This window comes from Cyprinus carpio, chromosome A14 (genome assembly GCF_018340385.1).
Source record: "Cyprinus carpio isolate SPL01 chromosome A14, ASM1834038v1, whole genome shotgun sequence".
Classification (NCBI taxonomy): Eukaryota; Metazoa; Chordata; class Actinopteri; order Cypriniformes; family Cyprinidae; genus Cyprinus; species Cyprinus carpio.
In genome coordinates this window covers 8444313-8466666 of record NC_056585.1, presented here as the reverse complement: position 1 = coordinate 8466666, position 22354 = coordinate 8444313, and the positions used below count along the sequence as shown (strand labels likewise).

General features: G+C 37.0%; 1 protein-coding gene across 2 annotated transcripts in view; it reads right to left on the bottom strand.

Moving 5' to 3' along the window:
• LOC109102023 (AF4/FMR2 family member 2-like) overlaps positions 1-22354 on the bottom strand; it is a 135283-nt gene that overhangs the window by 52202 nt on the left and 60727 nt on the right. The window contains exon 4 of one of the 2 annotated variants that reach the window (XM_042769841.1): positions 16157-16364. The exons of the other annotated variant lie outside the window; for it this stretch is intronic. Within the exon in view, the coding sequence (XP_042625775.1) occupies positions 16236-16364 (129 nt within the window). The 3' untranslated portion in view covers positions 16157-16235. Of the gene's footprint in view, positions 1-16156; positions 16365-22354 lie in introns of those variants that run through there. 2 annotated transcript variants of the gene reach the window in all.

Here is a 22354-nt window from a genome sequence, read left to right as displayed (position 1 = left end):
TCTGGCAGCCAAAAACACAACAAGACGACATTTTAAAGTCAAAACCTCAAACTTTTAGCGCGCCTGCTATGAGTTCTTCGTTATGTTTTGCCTCCAGCTAGAGCGGTGACGTCACAGTGACGTAGGCGATTAAGGGGTCTATAGATTTATGTTTCACTTTCCAAAATCCAAGACCGACAGAGGAGCATCATGGCGGCAGGGATTAAAAACTTTAACAAAACTCAAACTGACACAGGCAGAGACTGGATTTTTTCGATCAGGTAGGGTACAAGTGATTTCAAAACATTTCAGCCAATTTATAACTATGGCTGGGACTGTCATACACATACCATTATAATGAGAACACCATTATAATAAAACGCTGTGAATTTTTAAAGTTTAGCTGCCGCGTTTCTGCACGTTGTCGCGTAAACAATGCGTCCACAAAATGAGTTCATTCAGAGCCGCGAAGATACGTTCATGTGCATTCGGGCCCTTTTTGCAGATAGCCTATCAGTCCTAATATTAACGTTATGTTGTATAAATAACAAAACCTTTCTATATGAAATGATGAGTTTAATCCCATTGATTAAAAACTTGCTATCAAATGTGTCACTCTACAGGTCATCTTTAGTGTGTGCAGCTCAAAACAGAAATGCAGAACATTAATAACTACTGTCATATAGCTAAAGTTATAATGAGAGCACTATTGTAAAAAAAAAAAAAAAAGGTGAATTGTTAGGGTTTCGCTGACATTTAGTGTCTTTTATCTTTTAATCAAAACATAAAACATTATTAACCCCGTTTGTATCTCTGAGGCGTTCGTTACACATTTTCCCTGTGTGTTAACGCCATTAATTATGACTGTCGAATGTCTGACTTGACTCAATGTGTTTTGCCCCGCCCCCAAAACATATGATTCGACTATCAGTCGAATATCGTCAAGATTCGAAAATTCTGATTCGACTATGAAAATCCTTAGTCGGGGACACCCCTAAAATTTACACTACATTTTTTTACAATTTGACCAAAAATGTTGAATACTTTATCACTGGATATTACAAGTCTGCGTTTTAACATTTTTTATTGTAAACAGTTGTTAAATATTAAATGTTAAGCTAATTCTTACGGTTAACTTTTTCACCGTTAAAACTGAAGTGTCACACTAGAAATCATGTTCGGGTTGTGTGAGCAGGAAAGCCCCCTTTCTTTGATTTGAGTGGCCATCGCAAACATTTCGACATTGACGAGGACTTGTTACCCTTAATTTCTATTCTGGTTACAGCCCTGCAGTGTTGATTAAAAAGTTTTCAGCATCTAGTTGGTTTTATTACTGGCAGTGTGTCAGAATAAAGAAATTTGGGTAACCCAACCCCCCCCAACTCCACCACCATGTCTTTATTGCACTCTGTTTTATCAGCTCCTACTATAACATTTTGATTTACATCTCTAACTCCAAATTAGCGCCTAATTTTACTTTCGTCATCCCGCCCGCCTTCGTTGTGTGTGAAAATCAAAACCCATTTAACACCCTAAATTACTAACGTCTCTGATAATTCAAATCAGCAACCTCCTAAATGTCAATAGTTTGCAGCCTCCTTAATTGTGGCGGAGGAAATGTGCATCAGATACAATCTCCAAGATCAGAATGGAGAACCCACAATAATAATTAATTGCCTTTCCCACCGTGTCGCCCTGCTACAAGCCAGAGAATAAAGCGTAATTGACAGAGAGCGCCGAACTGTTTTCCCGCATGTCTGTCTGTGGCGTCTCTCGTCTTCTAAGGACCTGGAGGTCCTCGTTTTTTCATCTTCTTTTTCTTTCTGGCTGTAACTGACACCATCTGTATCTGTCAGAGTGGGAATAAACCAGAGCTTAGCCTCAGCGGTTGGATGTGGCAGACGGGATGGGGTGGCCTGCCTCGTTGATATTAAGTAGCATTGATCTGCTTGGATAAACTCGCTTGGGTTCAGTGATCTGCTTGCCGTCGCTGGCCCTCAGGGTCAAGCGTCACCTCATCAACCGCTAATTCACCTTCCCGCAATACGATGTCTTCTCTTGTTTCGGCAGCCGTGCTGCCTTTTCCCTCCATCAATATTACAGCACAGTCCAATCTCTATTTATTGGCACCACCTGGCCTGGCTGCTTACAGTTTGTATCAATTCTACTCAAAACAACACATCCAAAAATGATTACAAATTTGCAAAGTATAATTTTTGCAGATGACACTGATTTCAGTTGCATAGCTAGCCTGCAAGAACAATACATTTTTTACAACATTGCATTTTGGTTGCAATTAGGTTATATTGCAGTATAGTGGTTCAAAAATGCTCTAGAAACCAAAACTTAAAACAATGAATTATTTTGCCAAAGCCAAATCTAGTACCAGCTGGAATGTGGTAATAAGAGATTTATGAGGTGTTTACATGACACCGTTTTCAACAACAACAACAAAAAAAAGCATTTCTGAGGCCTGAAAATGCAATGGGTTTTAAAAAGGTGCAAGTTTTTGGAAACAATACAATTATTGTCTCTGTGCAAACTCTGAAATCACACATTTGTGAAAACAATGATGTCATGCACAAGCGTGTTTAGTCTATAGGTGTATAGTGTTAGTGACATTGCCATCTACTGGCTTGGCATGCATAATACAGCATTTTTAGCTGCTTTTTGCAGATGTGAACAGGGACTTTGTGTAAAAATTGTAAAAAAAATGCTAAGAAAAATAAGGTTTTCATTTAAGTACAAAGTTGTGGTGTAAATCCACAACAATGTTCTTGCAATATGAAAACATTAAAGTGATTAAAAAAAAAAAAAAAAGATCACATTTTGTCATTATTTACTCATCTTTATGTCATTCCAACCTGTATGAGAATACAAAAGAAGATATTTTGAAGAATGTTGGTAACCAACAGTTTTGGCAACTATTGACTTCTACTGTACGGACAAAAACACTGAAACTATCTTTTTTACTATCTTTTCTATCTTATTTTACATTTGACAGAAGAAATAAAGTTATACAGGTTTGGAATGATGTAAATGATGCATTTTTACCTTTGAGTGAACTATCCCTTTAAGTATTTGAGATGAAAAAAAAAAAAAAAAGTTAATCAAACATTTTTTTTACAACAAACCATTGGTGTGTTAACTGGGTAGCTAGCATTTGCTAATCTGAGCTCTTGTGCTGATTTAAACAGCACTCTTATGTGTGTCCAAGAGAGACTTAGTTCCGGTGCAAATTGATTCCTAACGGATCGGACAAAGGTTTCTTGTTTGTTATTACTATATCCATTTTCTCATGCGTTTCACTGAACTGGCAACATCCACAGATGGTTTAACGTGAGGGTGGCTTGGAGTTTTTGGTGTAGAATTGATTCTGTGATGAGGTATATATTATGTGCTGGGTCTTAAGGGTGGGCATTGTTGGGTTTGGTTCCTTCATCCGTGCCAGTACTTTGACCTGGCCATTCCTTTTCTAAAATGTTGCTTAATCCTGTGCTGGCGAAGCAAAACCAGCCACAGTCGCTCAAGACTTCGCCACTGATAATCCAACACACTCACACTCTCTGTTTACTCAATATCAAAAAGTACACAATATCAAAAAGAATTGTGAACTTTTAGTCAAAAGAGTACATATAACAGCTGCAAAGTCTATGTACATCCATATAATTAATGTGTACATATTCATTATTAAATATTTAAGGCTCTTAAACATTTAAGACTTTGAAAGTGAGAGAGATTAAATTACTGTGTGACATTTCTGTTAATAACCAGCATTTAGTTTGGGAATGACATCAATCCACATGCTCAGATGACAAGACTTAATTTAATTTGATTCATTTATATTTGAAGAATTAGATTACAACTAGACTGAAGAAAACGAGAGTGGTCTGTGCCCTATGCAAAACGTGCCGACACAATGCTAGGGTGTTGCCTGGGTGACTCCCAGGGCTTTGCTATGGAGTTGCTAAGGTGTTGCCGAGGTGTTCTATATGTTTTAAGGTAATTCCCACAGGTTTTTTTCTTTTTTAAGCTCTGTTCTTTCTTTTAACATATCGGATCTTCAGATATTAATACAACAAAATATTCTGGGGGCCATGAAAACAATAAAACTCAAAAAACTGGTGGTTGCTAGCAACTTTTAAAAAAATGCTGGCTGGGAAAGAGTTAAATGCTCGAGCACTTTAAAGTCAAATGGATTCTGACTGGCTGTCAATGTTTTTAATGTTGGTCAGCTGGAAAATTGTTCTGAAAGGGAGGCGGTTTTGATTTGTATGCTGTTGGTAACATATGTGCTGATGTTTGATAATCGTATTAGCTTATCAGGAAGCAACTGAAGCAACAATTCTGTCGCTTGTTTCTGCTTCTTCTTCTTCACTTGTTTTTGGATCCAGAGATTTTGTATTATTTCAGAAGATGCATAATAGCGCCCTCTACCATATAACAGTGAAAACATGGATTGCTGGAAAATTCTGTCAATTGCAGTTTAGCATTGGCAATGGTAGGGAAAGAGTTAATTTTTTATAGTTACAGTTAACATTAAGGCCAATACGCACCAATAATGATAACTGTAACAATAACTATATTAGCATCCACACCAATTGAAGATAACTTTCTGTTTATAAGAACTGCAGTTATGTTGTCTACTGCTTTAAATGCTTGAGTGCTTTAAATTTGGGTGGATTCTGATTGTTTGCCATTGTTTGTATTGTTCATCAGCTGGAAAAAGTAGTTCTGAAAGAGACATCAGCAACATCTTTCCTTTGTGTCATTAACTTTATAGCTGAGATGTGGACTGCAATTATTACAGAATTAAAAGGATCTTTATAGTTTTATTATATATTTTAAGGCAACATGCTAGGTTTTGTTGTAGACTTTGTAAATCTATGGGATTATTTTGTCTATTTCATCGTTCACCTGCAAAACTCTGATCTGTTCGCTTAGAAAAAGTAATAGCATAATTGTGTCAATACACCTTGAGGTATCATTCAGTGTCTGTAGCACAAAAGGTGCTGTTAAAAACAATCATAATATGATGCTTGCCTAAAAAGATGATACACTAAAAAACCAAGAGCGTGGCATGTTTTGTTTGAATGATAATTATTCAGTGTGCATTTATATGAAAAAAAAAAAAATGCAGTGTGATTTTAGTCAGGACTCAATCCGTAACACAAGCAGCTCTGTGGCATGAGTCTATGACAGAGCCCGTAACACGATCTATGGAAATTCAAACTCTGCCTTTGTTTCTTTGAGTTGATAATCGGCTTCTGAAATGAAATGATGGAGGCCGTGAGTATCGGCATTCCCGAGCCAGCAGCAGAAGTCCTGGAGGGAGTGAAAGCCAATCCCCTCTATCCCAACCCAACTTCCTCTGCCCACCCAGTCTAGCCCACTCTGCCAGCTTCTGGCCTGCCTAGGGAACAAGGCAACCGCGTGGACAGATGCAAGACTCAAATCACGTTACCCCTGAGATTCTGCAATCCCGCATCAATTCGCATTCCAACTGAGTTGCTGAGGCTACACAGACCAGATTTTGCACAAACTGCAAGTCTGTTGCCAGTCCAAGACGTAACCTCCCATTTGCTTGCATTTCACGGATACTCTACATGATCTGTGACACTATCCTTAGCTTTTCGGACTGATGTCACCGAGAGATGTCAAAAGTGTGTCTGTGGCTCTGACATGAGCGGCTGTGATTTGTTTATGGATGAAACTGATTTTGTGTTCCAGTGGGCTGCTGCTGTCAGAGCTGTCATTTTCTGCCCGGGGACCAATGCTTGCGCCACTGTCTCCACAGGGACGCATCACATGATCTGACCTTCCGGCAGAAACAAGTCCCTGCCCATGATCCCCTGGAGCCCGTGTTTGTAGTGCCGTGGGATATGCAGCGGTCACAAACGTCAACTGCGAACATGCAACAGGGAACATCTTAATCCTTTATCGTTAATTAGCCAGGATAACCAGTAAACACTCATTTGTTAATGTAGAAGGAGCCACCGAGTGACTTCTACCTGGGAAAAATAAAATAAAAAATGCATAACCTTGAAACAATTTCTCGTGCCAGGCTAGCATTCATCAAGCATTCATTGATTAGCTAATGCAATTTACATGTGGATCTTAATTCGGGTGTTATCTCTGGACCGGGCTGTGTGGGAATAATCAGCATGCAGCAAGGAGCGTCGCGGCAACACGCCGCGGTTAATGGATGAGTGTGTCATTTTAAATTCCAACCATCATTAAAGAGCTGAATACATCCACACATTACCCCTAAGCTCCATAAACATAGGCCGCAAAACACATTGCCTGAGAGAGCAAACAGCATGCTGTAACTCAAACGAACATGCGCTCGCAGATCCAAGCTATGCTAATTCTGTTAATTAACGTCATCTGACATCACAGAGAAATTTGTGGATATAGCGCTGTTAAATAAGTTAGTATATTAGGCAGTTGCGTTGAGTCTTGCTAGTCAGCAATGTTTGATATAACTACTACAAGAGTATCTTTCACTACCCGAGTTATCACTATCATGAAGTGTTCAAGACTATTGGGGGTTTTGTCTTTGAAAAATTACAGTATGTAATGAAATAATAACTATAGATGTTACACACATGCTATCATTTATGCAATTTATTATAGATACCAGTAAAATCCCAGTCAAATAATCTCAATTTATAAGCAAACTTTTGTTGGACAAGTTGATTATGCAGCAAGGAATTTTTTTGGAGGTTATGGATCACTTGATGGAGTCAAAATAAGAGAACTCTGGGCATTTGGGATGTGTATTATAGACTTTAACACAGACTTTTAGATGCCACAGATAGACAAATATGATCATTCTCATGTGAGGGACCACAATCCTGAATTTTAAAATGCAACTATATATTTTCATGTGTAAAAACCGACTTTATATTGTAAAAAAAAAATATTATTAATATGTTTAAAATATTAATTGGTTAATATTTAGCTTCTATTATATTATTACTTTTTTATACTGATAGTACTGGACTGTTATTTATATATTTTATTGTTTGTTTGTTTAATATCACGATTTTATTATTATTTATTTATTATTGATTTATTTAGTTAAATCGGTAACTCTTTATTATACTGTGTTGTTACTCGTTACATTGAATAACAGTTAATTATGCATATTTAATGCATAAAGAGACCCTAACCATAACTCTAAACTTGTAGTAAGTTTGTAGTTATTTTTTTATTATTCATTTATGTTTTGCATTTTTGCAAATAAATCCCTTGTGTTTTGAAGCCAAGGACACTTTGCTAAAATACTGTTTAGAAGAGTATATTTTCATATGGTTATGGTTTTTGCATGGACTAGTTTGCTTTGAAAACCTCCAAATAGAAAATCTAACAGCCAAAAGAGTGAGGTAAACTTGATTGATGTAATGAAATTAATAATGTCTACCTGAACTTTTTTTCCCCAACTCATTACACTACAGATATTATGCTTGTTCACAACTGATAGAACAGCAGAAAAATATCTAAAAATGCATTGACCTAACAGTATTTTAAAACAAACTACTATTGTAAAGATATCAAAACCTATAACACAGACTTAGTTTTTAAGGTGGTTTGTTTCCTTGCCCAGCATACCAATTTCAACCATAGTATCTCTGACAGATTCACATGAAAAGGAGCTGTGAATATTGTATATGTCAGCATCCCAGCGTGAGACAAGGCCACCCTGGACAAAGTCTTCACCTCGGGGCACTGGCTCCAGCTATGTGGTCAAAAGTTCAGCACATGGCAACCTGTTTCATGCCACAACCTGACAGTGAGTGGGTTTGTGTTTGACTGTGCTTGTGTGCAGATAAGCCATGTGGTATTTCACACCACTGAATCACATCTAATGCAACAGTTCCATCAGACTCCATCAGGGAGAGTCAGGGAGAGTACAGTGACCAGGCTCACTTAAGCACTGCTCCTGCAGAGAAAGACTTTTATGAGCGGTGGGATGGGGGTTAAATCTGAAATCGATGATACTGTTCACATAATGGTGCAGCAGTCACCTGGAAAGGTTGCAAAGACAACATTTAAAAACAAACAAAAAATCTACACTAACATTTGCCTGAATTACAGATCAGTCAGGATCACTATGTTTGATTAAGATTATTGTAGAGGTCCTGAACATTATTTTGGCGACAGACTTTGCTCTGGAGGTTTAAGATTCTGAGCTGTCCACAAGCAAACCTCACTGAGGTTTGAAACCCCCAAAGCCTAGTTCAATTATCAGAATTTTTAATATGCAACAGATATAAAATTCCATGCAGATGTGATTGAGGTCTGTACATGAGACTGGACAAGATTAAGCAACGATTAGCTGATAGATGATTTCCGTGTACAAGACGCTAAGTGATCATGCCTGTATAAGGAGGAGCTGGGAATGGAGAAGGGCCAGTGCATGTCTGTGCAACAGACTAAGTCATATGTGATTACAGATGAACATATATATATATATATATATATATATATATATATATAAATAATATATATATATACATATATATATATATAGTGCATGTCTGTGCAACAGACTAAGTCATATGTGATTACAGATGAACATATATATATATAAATAAATATATATATATATATAATTTATTTGTATTTGGTGGTATTTCTGAACTACGTTTAAGCTCCATTTGTCACTCAAACTACATTTCTTAAAAATACCTTGTTGTCCTGCTACTGGGTCAATTATGTATACACAGTAAGTGTCCACTATAAAGAAAAATAAAATTATTTTTAAAAGTCTAGTTTAAAACCAAGATTTTAGAATTGTGCTCTTTGCATTCATCTTGGTTTTGAAACAACTTTCAATTCATGTCAAGTAAAAACTAAAACATCTTAATTATTATTTAAAAAAAAAGAAAAAATGATACATAATTTAAACATAGGTAAAAGGTATGTAAATGTTATGAATATTTTTATTGATTTTATTATCATCAATATTAGTTTTGAGATATTTTACAACCCAAACTTGCTTAGTCACACACACACACAATTTTTTTTTTTTTTACCTTTCTTCTCCACTAAAATATCAGGACTGTTGTATCCAGAAATTCATATCATAAACCTACTGACCATATATTCCTGGAACTATAAAACCAAGCCAATCAGATTGTGGCTTTCAATTTTTAGAAAGCTCTTGTCATTTTTATGTGCAACAGGTCTATAGGAGTCAAAACCTGCTCTCCACTATTCCACACCAAAATTCCAACAAAACTCCAGCTCACTCATCACTCATTTCCCCTAAACCAGTGGATTTGAGATCTGAAGCAGTTACACAATGACTAGAGAGAAAAATGCAGACTATATAAGCCTACGCAAATCCAGCCTAATAATCTCCAATTAAAGTATTGGGGAAAGAGAGGAGGGAGCCAGTAACCACAGATAAATGGTGACGGTGAGGATAGGAGGCCTGTAAAACACAGCAGCGGACATTATAGAGGACAGGCGGGTGACACAGACCCTGGATAAAGGTGTGTGTATACAGGAGATGAGCCAAAGCTGCATGCTCAGAGATCAAGGTTTTGAAATGAGCAGTGACATGGTAATTAGTGTCATCAATCACATTTGAGCCACGGGGGGAGCTGGTGGAAGCTGGACTCCGGTTTCGAATAAACAGAAGCCAGTTTGCAACTATCTGCATCTGCGTCAAGCTGACCTGGGAATCACTGCTGATGCACTTGTACTAATGACACCTACGGACAGTGATGTACAACATGCACTGAGTTTTGCATCCTCATCAAAGTCGTTATTGTAAGTCTCTATGGTAGCGGCGTACGTTTTTGAGCTGATGTGTGCACTAGCGTGTCTGCTTGCTAAAGTATTCAGCTCAGCATTTGTATTTTTAGTAACAGGAAGAGCATCTCTGATGACTCAATGTTATTATCGTCGACCATTGGGTGTGAATATTTTGGAGTGATACATGGGCGAAGGAAATTTCTAGGCGCCATGTTTGTGACTGTTTTTGCAATGCTGAAAGCCTCTTTTTTGGTAAATCAAGGGTAAACAAGATCGAAGGTGGGAGAATTTATGTGCTAGAACTGCAGGGGGTGGTTGGTCCAAGAAAAATGGATCTGACCTTGATATGTAGAGATAGATTGGCTGGTGGGGTGCTGGTCACATGACCATTTCGCTCTGTGAGAAACCAGACAGAAAGAGAGAGCGAGACCGATACACCATCAGACAGGAACTCATCCGTTCGAATTTCCATTCCTCATCTGCAATTTGTTATACCATTACACCACATGCTGTGTGCGGCCACTCTGTGAAAAAGAGACAGATTCGAGACAACAAACTAGTTTTTTATGCCGACAAACTGGGGTTTCTATCTAGTGTGGACACATCTTTATTATGTATTCATTGATTTCAAAACTGCTTTTAACAGCTCCCAGATGTGAAAAATCCTCAAAATTCCACTTTGCCACTTCTGTATTAAATTTGCATATCTGGTCATGCTCTGCTTGACACACTTGCAGAATTGCACAGCGGGTATTTCATTACAAGGCACTGCAGATATTCAACAACAGCACTGAGCATCCAAAATAAATTAAAAAGACTAAAGACCCACCAGTAGGCAGTATTATGTATTGTTTTGTAATGCCTAGAGCACCAGAGCTTTTTTCACAAGCAAAATTACATGGAAAGGGTTGACTGGTGGGGTTGTGGGAAAAATAATTGGGGGTTTCAGGGTTTTTACTGGCATTTAACTGACTGGGCTCAAGGCTGAAACAACTTAATACACGGTATTCCACAGGGATCGGTATTATGTCCATTTTCATTTTTTGCTAAATGGCATTCAAATTGATTTCTATGTAATCTTAGTGTATCCGGTGTACACCAGAACATGCAGGTAAATACTAAATAAAGGTTTGACTGAGCATTTGACAGGTATACATAAGATCTGTTTTGAGGATGTGTCTGAAAATAAACAAAAATACAGTGAAACTGATATCAGGACCAACCTGCCTGAAATTACATTGGTCAACGGAATGCATTGATTGACAAAACTGCTTTTAACAGCCCCCAGATGTGAAAAATACTCAAAATTCCACTTTGCCACTTCTGTATTAAAATTGCATATCTGGTCATGCTCTACTAGACACACTTGCAAAATTGCACAGCGGGTATTTCATTACAAGGCACTGCAGATATTCAACAACAGCACTGAGCATCCAAAATAAATTAAAAAGACTAAAGACCCACCAGTAGGCAGTATTATGTATTGTTTTATAATGCCTAGAGCACCAGTGCTTTTTTCACAAGTGAAACATGGAGAGGGTCGACTGGTGGGGTTGTGGGAAAAATAATTGTGGGTTTCAGGGTTTTTACTGGCATTAAACTGACTGGAGTATGGTATTCCACAGGGACAGGTATTAGGTCCATTTTCATTTTTCGCTAAATGGCATTTAAATCGATATCTATGTAATCTTAGTGTATCCTGTGTATTTCATATTTTGCAGGTTGATATTTAATTTTGGTTTTATGTGATCTTATTGTATGTATATGTAAGATATGTTTTGAGGATGTGTCTGAAAATAAACAAAAATACAGTGAAACTGATATCAGGACCAACCTGCCTGAAATTACATTGGTCAACGGATGCATACATCAGAGCATTCAAGCAAAGGTTAGCGTTTTCTCAACTTCTAGTTGCATCTTTGTTTTATTCATTGTTTCCCCTTCTATGTCATTTCAATACATTATTATTACTTAAATTGTCACAATACTGTAGTGTGTTAAAGCTCCTTAACATCAAGGAATCAGAATTAGAAACCATATTATCTTCAACAGTATGCTAATCTGATACAAACCTTAAGATGTCTGGTTTGAGGCCAGCAGCAGCAATAAATATCCACCCCTGAAAGGCACCATACATCTTGATGGTTTAGTAGCTCACAATGTCACACGACAAAGATAAATGCAGCCGAGATAATGCAGCTCTGACCTTAAACTGTGGTGTGGGGAAAGTGTGGGTCCTCTAAAAGAAGATGTTGTGTTTCTTACCATGCCTTCATGCAATTACACCGTTCTTACCTGCAGTCTAATGGTGCTGACTTGTCATTCTGCTTTTATTTATAGTGGCTAAAATACACTACAAAACCTGGTTTAATGGAGGCAAGGGAAGGGAGGCATTTGTTATTGTTATGAGGGTCCAATCCAGGTTTGACGTGGTCCCAGCAGCCCTCTACTGTACCTTTCAGCCATGATGCAGTCATGCAGAGATGGGCTAATTTAATAAGCAAATCTGCTACGGTTTTCCTTCAAGAAGCCAGTTTCATTGAGAACATGTAACCACAAATGGCCAGGGGCTGATGGGATCCAAACAGAGAGAAGAATTCTCTGGACATATATATTTATTTTTTTCTAATTTAAAGGGCACTTATTATGAAAATTCACTTTTACATGTTGTTTGAACATAAATGTGTGTTGGCAGTGTGTGTATACAACCAGCCTATAGTGATAAAAATATGGTGTCACATTTAACGCCCCGCCCAAAACTGTTGACCGACACTGCCGTGAAAAAACTCAGATGTGGTGAAGTTGGAAATAAACTTCGCAGGACAATGGGTCCCCAGGAGCAGGGTTGAAGACCTCTGCGCTAGAGCATTTAAAAGCAGCATTCAAGTAAGAAATGTCTTATTAATGCTATAGAAGTTATTAAGTGCATTGAGTTATTTTCTGTTTTTATTTTATTGTTTGGGTTATTAACATATTAAATGGATACTCCACTCCAAAATGAAAATTTTGTCATTAATCACTTACCCCCATGTTGCTCCAAACCCTTAAAAGCTTTGTTCGTCTTTGGGACACAATTTAAGATATTTTGGATGAAAACCAAGAGGCTTGTGACTGTCCTGTTGACTGCCAAGTAAATTGCACTCTCAAGGTCGAGAAAAGTATGAAAGACATCATCAGAATAGTCCATCTGCCATCAGTGGTACAATCTGAATTTTATGAAGCGACGAGAATACTTTTTTGTACACGAAGAAAACAAAAATAACGTCTTTATTCAAAAATTTGTCTTTTCTGTCTCTCCGCATCACCATAGCACCATTTTGGAGAACATCTGTTGAACGCAAGCAGCATACGCTCTTCTGTGCAATTTCTATCCTAGATGTTTACCTTCTCAGACATAACCGACTGTGTTTTTGTAACTCCTTAGTATGAGAAATTACATTATATATGACATCACATATGATATTAATCCCATTAAATAATACAACAAATAATAAAAACATTTGTGAATCTGACACACAACAGAATTAAAAATTACTACAGATGCTTAGGTACAGATATTGTTCATGGATTCTTGTAAATACCGGATAAAATCTGTCTTGACTGCAAAGCTACATATGCATATGAGTTCTTGGAAGCGCTAATGAACTAGTTTTTGTAGTGCGTTTTTTTTTTTTTTTTTCATCATGATTTGACAAGTAGCCTAGTAAAATGATGGGTATTATGCAAATGATACCAGCTGTTACTTTGGATGGGAAAGACTCCTAATAACTCACCCTCTCTCTTTTTCTCTCATTTTATCTTTCAGTGTGGACGTATTCTCTCATCTTCCTGTTAATCTTTCTGGGCATGTGTGTGACACGTCTGTGAGGGGAAGTGGCGGCTGTAGCCTGGCCTGATTAGCGTCTGGTTGAGGGTACGGTTGTGCTCGGTTCGGCTCAATCTTCTGAGGATGCTAGCAGTGTGTATGGCAGCTGAATAGAACTCATTAACTAGCACTCACAGAGCGCTAGTTCACCATCTGAGGAGGCTGCTGGCTCTCAGTGTAGTCGCTAGTGTCGGGCCAAATGATATCTTCAAGGTCAAACTACGGGCGCTGAGGGGAGCCAGTACACGTCAGGGGACAGCACATCATCACACAGACCTGGTCTCTGCATACAAATCACTGTATGCCCCTTGTTTGTCCTTTTTCAGAATATTTATTTGACTTTTTGCTAAATAAATTCAACAGTTCATGTCACAGCTTTTAGAGGAGTGACAACTGGCTCATTTTTAAAGTCAGAATTCAAGTTACAGTATAAGCCACTCGAGGCTGTGTGCTAGGGATTTCATCACAGATAAGAGTTATTTTATTTATTGTTTTATTTTAATTTTTTTCACAGCCTTGAATTAACAATTATTGTTGTTATTATTACATGACAGTAAAAACAATATGATAAAAAGACACCATTGTTCATGAAGTTATTAACTATAATATTTAGAATAAACAATTCTAGATACTAATATAATTAATAATGGTACATTACATTACATTAGTACACTGTAAAATATTTTTTGAAGTTATTAGACTTAGATTACTGAAGTATGTTTTACAAGAAATAACTAAAATTTCATGTTTAATTTAATGTGTAACTTGCCATTTCTTTTTTTTGTTATTTGTTGTGTTTTTTTTTTTAGTGTTTTTTTTTTTATTTGATTGATTAATTTATATTTTGTGTTCACAGGTTTGTATTTAACACTTTAGAATTGCTTGTCTAATCATATTTCAGAAGCAGAATTATTTAAAAATAAAGGTTAAACATAATATTTAGTAACTGATTTTTTATGCATCTACCTTAACTATCTTAACTTATATGATTATTGATAAAATGAAATTTATAGAAGTGTAAATAAATGTTAAAAAAACAATATAACACCACTTGTAGATGACATTGTCATCATTTATTTCCTATATTTTTCTCCTTTTCCATATTTGTGTCATTTTCATCGTTTATTTCCTATATTTCTGGAGCAAATCGTTTTATGTTTATTAGCCACATTACTGACTATATCAGTGCCTTCACAGCAAAGATTCCCATTAATGAGCCCAAATTAATTTTGAAGCGATATTAAACAAAGGCTGATGAGAACAGCCCATCATGCATGACTTGGAAGAAAAGCGAGAGAGAGAGAGTGACAGAGAGAGAGAGAGAGAGAGAGAGAGAGAGAGAGAGAGAGAGACTGAGAGAAGGCTGGGTAACCTAGTAATTCTGAGATGCAACTAAGCGTTGTCAACTATGATCACTTCTCCCCAGGCCCACCTACAAATGAACTCCTGTCTTTGCTGAAACTACATCAATTCCTCTATGTAAATGTGCTTCTTAATCTCCTCTATCTAACTACTTTTCTGTATCCATTTGAGTCATATTAGAAGTCTTTAGCTCAGAGCCGGCAGCGAGTGCAAATGGCGCTTGTAGTGTCACACTGAGATGTTGAGGATCAGCATGTTTGGTCAGGTGTGATGGCAGTGGTTCATGAGTAAAGACATACACTGCTGAACAAACGCTCTGGACTTTTGAGAGACATATTGCTGAGCTGCTTTGAAAAAATGTGTAATTTACTTCTCACAACACAAGTCCCACTTGTAGCACATTAGCATCTGTTTTTATAAGTGTTTATCTGTTAATTAAAGACACATTTATAGCACTCACTGGCATTGAAATGCAGCTTGATCATAAAGCCCTTAAGTAATTTTAATTCCGCTATAATGTCTATGTCATTAAATACTGAAAACTATTAATAACTTCCCAAGTATTTTACTATGTTTTTAGCATCATTTGCCCAAACAGTGCAAATTAGCAAATCAAATCTGCAAATGTTCACCTAAGCTCAAAAACTGTCTTGTGGCTGATACGTGCTGATGATCTGGCACTAAAAATATCAAAATCAGTCATTGAAATATCCATATCAGTATCCACTAAAATTAGTGACAGTGACACTAAACTTGAGCAGACAGTTTAATTGGCTTATATCTGTGTGTTGGGTCAACTACAGCTTCATAAAATGCATGGTGCTTTAAAAAAATAGTACATTACAAAATGTAATGTATTAAAAGCAATAACTTTTATATGTATGTACTGTATATATATATATATATATATATATGTATATATATATATATATATATATATATAATATATATATATATATATATATATATATATATATATATATATGTATATATTATATATATGTATATATATGTATATATATATATATATATATATATATATATATATATATATATATATATATGTATATATATATTTATATATATATGTATGTATATATATATATATATGTGTGTATATATATATATATATTGTATATACCCAGCCATCCATTCTCCAAACTGCTTATCCTCTTTATGGTCACTATCCATTTCAGCAAAAGGAACCACAGACACCATATTTAGATACTTCAGACTTCTGCATGTTAGATTCTACAGCTAATCAAATCAGAGCCTTGCATCCGTGTTTCCTCACCAGTGCACAGCTGAAAGATGGCTGTCTCTTCACTCGTCCTAGCTCATTAGCCTTTCTGGGGGGAAGTGCTGTTTTTGGGACTGGCGAGCGTGACTCCTAAACAAGCACATATTCAAATGAGCCATATGAAATTTGATAAGTGGAACCAACATGGGTGTGCACATTGTTGAAGAAGCTGAAAAAGAGGAGAGGATTTGGAATGTTTGATTGGAAGACTGTGACTGGATGTCCAAAAAGAGGAAAGTATTTTTCCATTCATTTTTTCCCCCAGTAGTTTTGTTATAGTATAGTATAGTATAGTATAGTATAGTATAGTATAGTATAGTATAGTATAGTATAGTATAGTATAGTATAGTATGTACATCTTTTATTTAAAAAAAAAAAAAGAGAAAATCATAAAATAGACAAAGGTACAAGACTGTGTACTTAACGGTTTTAATTAAGGAAATAACTAAAGCACTATGAATGACAATCAAATTAAAAACGATACATCTAAAATTGTTGATCATATCTATAGAAACCATACATTTCAAGTGTATGTAGTGTCGCTGTCCGGGAAAGTATCCTAGCCATGTAATATGAAAAATAGAGACATTTATCGAAGAAGATACAATTTAAAGTGTACGCATTGTTGCTGTTCGGACACAAGAAAGGGTTTTTTTCATTTTATTGGTTTTTTTGTGTTGTATTTTTCATATTACATGGCTAGATACTTTACAGACAACCTTTGTATACAAATGTTTAAGTACACTGACAGCATAGCAAGTCTCCATCACATTATCTGTGGTGCTTCATTGAAATGAACAGAGCCACAAGCCCTTTTAGTGTAATCTGCTCACTGTGACTCTCTGATTGGTTTTATTTTCTGTAGAGCATCATGGGTAATGTAGTTTTTCACCACAAAATTTAGCTGTTAAACTATTTTAAGAATAAGTTGAAATAATGCAAATAAATGACATTTATTCACAACCTCAGACTCAGCAAAGGTCTGTTTTTATTGATTTATAAATTATCATTAAAAATCAATTTCCTCATAGAGAAATCCTTTGAATCCTGTGATTCTGGAGGACATGCTTGTTCAAAACAAATTCAATGTAATGCATATAATGTAACCTCTAAGTTTAATATATATCAACCCAAGACACAAGCTAAGAATGCAGTACATACTTTACAAAACTATAAAGTCCATTTATCATAGACTGAGTGTCAAAGACTATATTTTCAAAAAGCAGAGCTGTAACAGACTACTGCTGTGAGTGTATACATAAATGTGCTTCATATATATTTAGAGTGAGCTACCCATATGCATCTCATTTCAAACATATATACCTGTTTCTAAAATATACATTTAAAGAAGTATGTATGCAGATGATTGCACTGCCATTAATCATTATAATACACCACAGTGTGGTCTACGTTACAGCTCCAAGCACACGATCCAGCACTAGATGAGTCAGTGTGGGTGAGGATGCTTTCTGGGGGGAAGTGGCATCTTGCTTTGTGAGTCTTGGCAGCCCGGTGTAATCAAATGTTCCTGGAAATGACTTCCTGTCCTTTGAGATGGAGCTGGGCTCCATTCGAGATAAAGACTTCTCTGGCTGTTACGGAAAACTCTGTTTTAATAACCCGGCCGGCTGGGCAGAGTTCGAGCGACTGTCTATTATAGACGCCATTGCGTGGCCGCTGAGAAACGCCATACTAAAAACCCTCTTGCTCTCATTAATGGATGAACAGACCTTATATGGTCCAATTAATTTTTTGAAACATTGAATCTTAATAAGTCAAATGAATTTTGTGTGAAACATTAGCTGGCAACTTTTCTTTGTAGACTGTAAATGTTAACAGTTTTGTTTTAGTAAAGGTATGCATTTTATTTTTTTTATTTTTTTTTGTGATATAACAGTTATGCATGTGGAAAGTATTAGCCCTTTTTCAATGTTTAAATACTTTTATTTATCCAAGCTGCAGCCTATCCAATAGTTTGATTTCCCAGAAAAGTTTAAACACTGTGTGTTTCAAAACATTGCAATGTTTACTTGATCATCCTGACCCGGCAACAATGGCTCAACCAATGGTGTGAGTTTGGGGCGTGACTGTCTGTCTGATTGATCAACCAATAGCAGATGAGGAGTTCTGGAAACTTGCATGGAAACAGTTATTATTCAATTTACTGAAACCTCTCCTTTAATTTCAAAGGTTTACAGAAGTCAATGTGGATTTGGAAACTAAATGTTAATGTACAGAGCTACATTATCAACAGCTGAGATTTTCCTGTGATCTTAATGTGATCGTGCAATCACTCTGCTCTGATCTGGGATCAACACGGCCCAAGGAAACACAGGGACTGCATTGATATGCAGCAGATGTCGGCTTCTCCATTATATCAGATCACAAAGAGCAATCAGAAGGGAGACTGCGGCTTGATGAGAACTCCTCTGCCAGACTCCCGGCCAAGACTCCAGCCCTCCACGCCATGACATCGTTCACCTCTGTTGCCCACTGAGATTGCTTTCAGGTACTGCTATATATAGTCAAAGAACAGACCAGGAATACTTTTGAACAGAAGATAATTCTCGGTGTCACCCAGGCCAAAAAAATACCACAGAGACCATTGGATATTACAAAATTCAAAATGAGTTGACATGACAGCTGGTATTATTATTTTCAAACGCCAAAGTATATAACTGTGTGTAATTGTATATCAAAATAATTACAGTAATATACCACAAAATAAATTAATTCACTTCGTCACTGTAATATCTTATATAAAAATATCATAAAATACATTAAAATAAAAAAAAAAAACAATCAGCCCAACCAGCATTAGCATGCTCTCTCAGCATGTTTGAAGCATCATTTTATATAGCCCAGCATGCAGCGGGAGAATATCTTCACCGGTATTTTTGTCTTGTCAAATATGCGCTTCAAGGAGCTAGTGATAAATCTATTAGTCACATAAAGACTGGGTAATACCGGGTGCAATAACTGTTTTTAGATGGATCAATAGTCTTATCTGTCTGTCGATGTCTCATACACAGACCCCAAAAAAGCTGCTCTTCACAGCAAGCAGCACAATGCTAGACACTAATCAATACACCAGGCGATAACAGAATGCTTCCAAAGCCATTTAGCACAGTCTTATAACTCCGCTGAGTGCTCAACCTGTCAAAATAGTTTTTGGTGGAGTGGCACAAGGGAACATTTCATGCCTATCAAGGGGAACAAGCTTCTGCTCTTCAAGCCAAAGGATGGCAGTTTTAGGATGAACTCTTTCAGCAGTGCAGAGGTGTGTGTGGCAGTCTGAAGACACTGTAATACAATTAAGACACTTATAATGACAATTAACGTTGAGACATTTAGTTTATTTTAGTGTACTGGCTAACAATTTGTTCAAAAAGTCTTGAATCAATATTTCATTATCTTTTTTCTTCAATGCATGGCACTCCAATTGAAACGTTATTGACAATTAGCATTGAAAAGCCTGATTCAGTTTAGCGAATTGGCAAGCTTGGATAGTTTGTTGACTAAGAACTGATAAAAGCAAATGATTGCGTCATTTGGGTCGTCACATATTTTCCATATTGTTTTTTTTAGAGAAGTAAATATGATGTTGAATGCTGCTATTTGTATGAGTATAGTTTTGAATATGTGATATATTAACTCTCAAATGTTGCATTATCTTGGTTCCAATATGTCATTCTCTTTACAGTTTTGTTTTGCCTGAATCATAACAAAGAACCAGCTTAGAAAGATTTGTACGTGAGCCACACCATTACCACTGACAATATTTCCTGTTTAAAAAAAAAATAAAAAAATTAAGCAACTGAAGAGCATTCTGCCAATTTTTGAGCACAATAAAATAACATCCGCTCATGTGACAACAAAGAAAACCTGGGAGGATATACAATCAGGAAAGGCTTTCACACAATTCAACACCTCAGCCAGAGCGAACCTGGATAAATAAGCCTGAAGAGCTGAGGAATAATAAGTAGCCAGCACAACACAGTACAGGTGAATCCCATGAGAGCCGCTTCTACAGAATCCACTCCTTTTAACAAACTAAAGGCAGGGTGGAAAAAATCAAATCAATGTCCTTGAAGATGTTTTCTTTACTCCCGAGAGCCATCTTGAAAGAGCGGCTCTGCATGCGCTCTCTTGCCGTCTATTTCAATCCTACTAGCCCTGTTTTCGTAACTCACTGCTTTTTCTCCAATTATTTATTTATTTATTTTCGTTTTGCATCTCTCTCTTTTCACTTTCAGGCAGTGACTCATCTGTCAGAAGGAGGGGTAGGGAAAGATGGCGTAGGCCCAGCTGGGGCCCACCCTACGGGGGGTCTTCTCTCTCTGTGCCTGCCCCTCTTTGCAATAACAACATCCATCTCCATTTTCCTGCAAGCTGACCAGTATGAGGGCATTCTCAGAGCAATTAAAATTCCCCAGGTTTTCGCTTTTGCCACATGGTTAACTGTACTGCACAAGTGCACCATATGCTTCAAGATGGGCAATAGTGCAATTTGCAGCCTGATAGCCGTCGAGATCCCCATAGAACAAAGAGGAAGAACAGCTGGCTGCCTCGCCATGGTTGGATAGCACAGAGTCAACCTGTTCCATCATATGCCACTCTTGTTTATCGCACCTTATCTTATTTGGTTTGTTTGTTTTATGTGGATTAAGCCCATAGGTAAGAGCGATTGGAATTTCAAACTACTGCTCAAACAAGCTCAAGGCATCGATACAAGGCTATTTTTCAAACCCTGGTGCTGGAAATACAGGAAAATTACGTCTCACAAGATACCACCTCAAAGTGAAGGAATTCATTAGTTGCTGCTGGGTTTTTACAGAGCCAAACATGAGCCTGAAGCATAATAACAGAACTATAAGCCCGCCACAATCTATTATCTTTAATCTAAGACCACCTATTGGCTAAATCCTAAATGATGGTATTCCCTGTCCTAAAGGGCCATGCTGGGTCTTCTACTGTAGTCATTTCTCTCTACAGAATGCCGAGGGATCAAATGCCCCCGCTGGCAGCCATTCAGAGGAAGTGACGGCACTGGATAGCCTGTAAATGGCTTCAGCGTGGCTCATGTATCATGACCCGGGAAAGGTCAACTGAACTCCACTCTAAGCGTCAACCTCACAGAAGGGAAGAAGTTAACATTGCCGGTGATAAAGCTCCCATGTCTTAACCTCTGGAGGGTTAATTTAGAATGTAGGGGGGCCCTCCATTGCTAAGAAATGTATATGTGTCTACATGTTCAAGACATGGAGGGTCTTCCGAGGTGTTTTAGGAACATGACTCTTGAGATGCTACCCAGGGTAAAGGTGAACAAGTCACCTAACTGAAACCAGATCGTATCTAGTAGGCAACCTTTTACATGGACTAGGCACTGAGAAAATAATTATTTGACATCAAAATAAAAGCCATAAAAAGTAAAAAACACATTCACACATCCTTACAAGAACTATTGTATCCTGGAGAAAGATACATCTGCAACTCACAATGGTCTTTAAGAAGGCCACTCAATATCTCTAGACAGTATTTTTCAACATAAAACTAAAGTCTTACAAAAGTTACAAAAAAGATTTCTTCGGACATTCTCAATTATATTATTAATCAATCTTGTCAGTGACTTTTTGAATATCTTGTTTTCAGGGCAAGGCACAGTAGATTCTGTAGCATCATGTTCCTTCAATCTATAGCAACATTTAGGAAATTTTATTTAATGGTAAAGCCACTTGGTTCATTGTAAATATACATCTATGCACATAAAGTATAGCCCAAAATAAACAACAACAAAAAGGAATTAGGTTATATACTTCAATTTGAGACACAGACAGTGATGACAAATTCAATCATTCTTCAGCAATCTGAACACAGCAAATTGCTGAGGTCAGAATTTCCCTCCGTTCAAAACTGTAAAGCTACAAAGAAAGTGATTAAACATGCCAACAAGAGGTTCACAAGAAAGCATGAGGTTCATTAGCTGATTAATAATGAAGCACTCCATTATGTCAACACCTCGTTTTGCCATGTCTCGATGCAAAACAGACCTAGTCAGGGGAAAGTCAACAGAGCCAAGC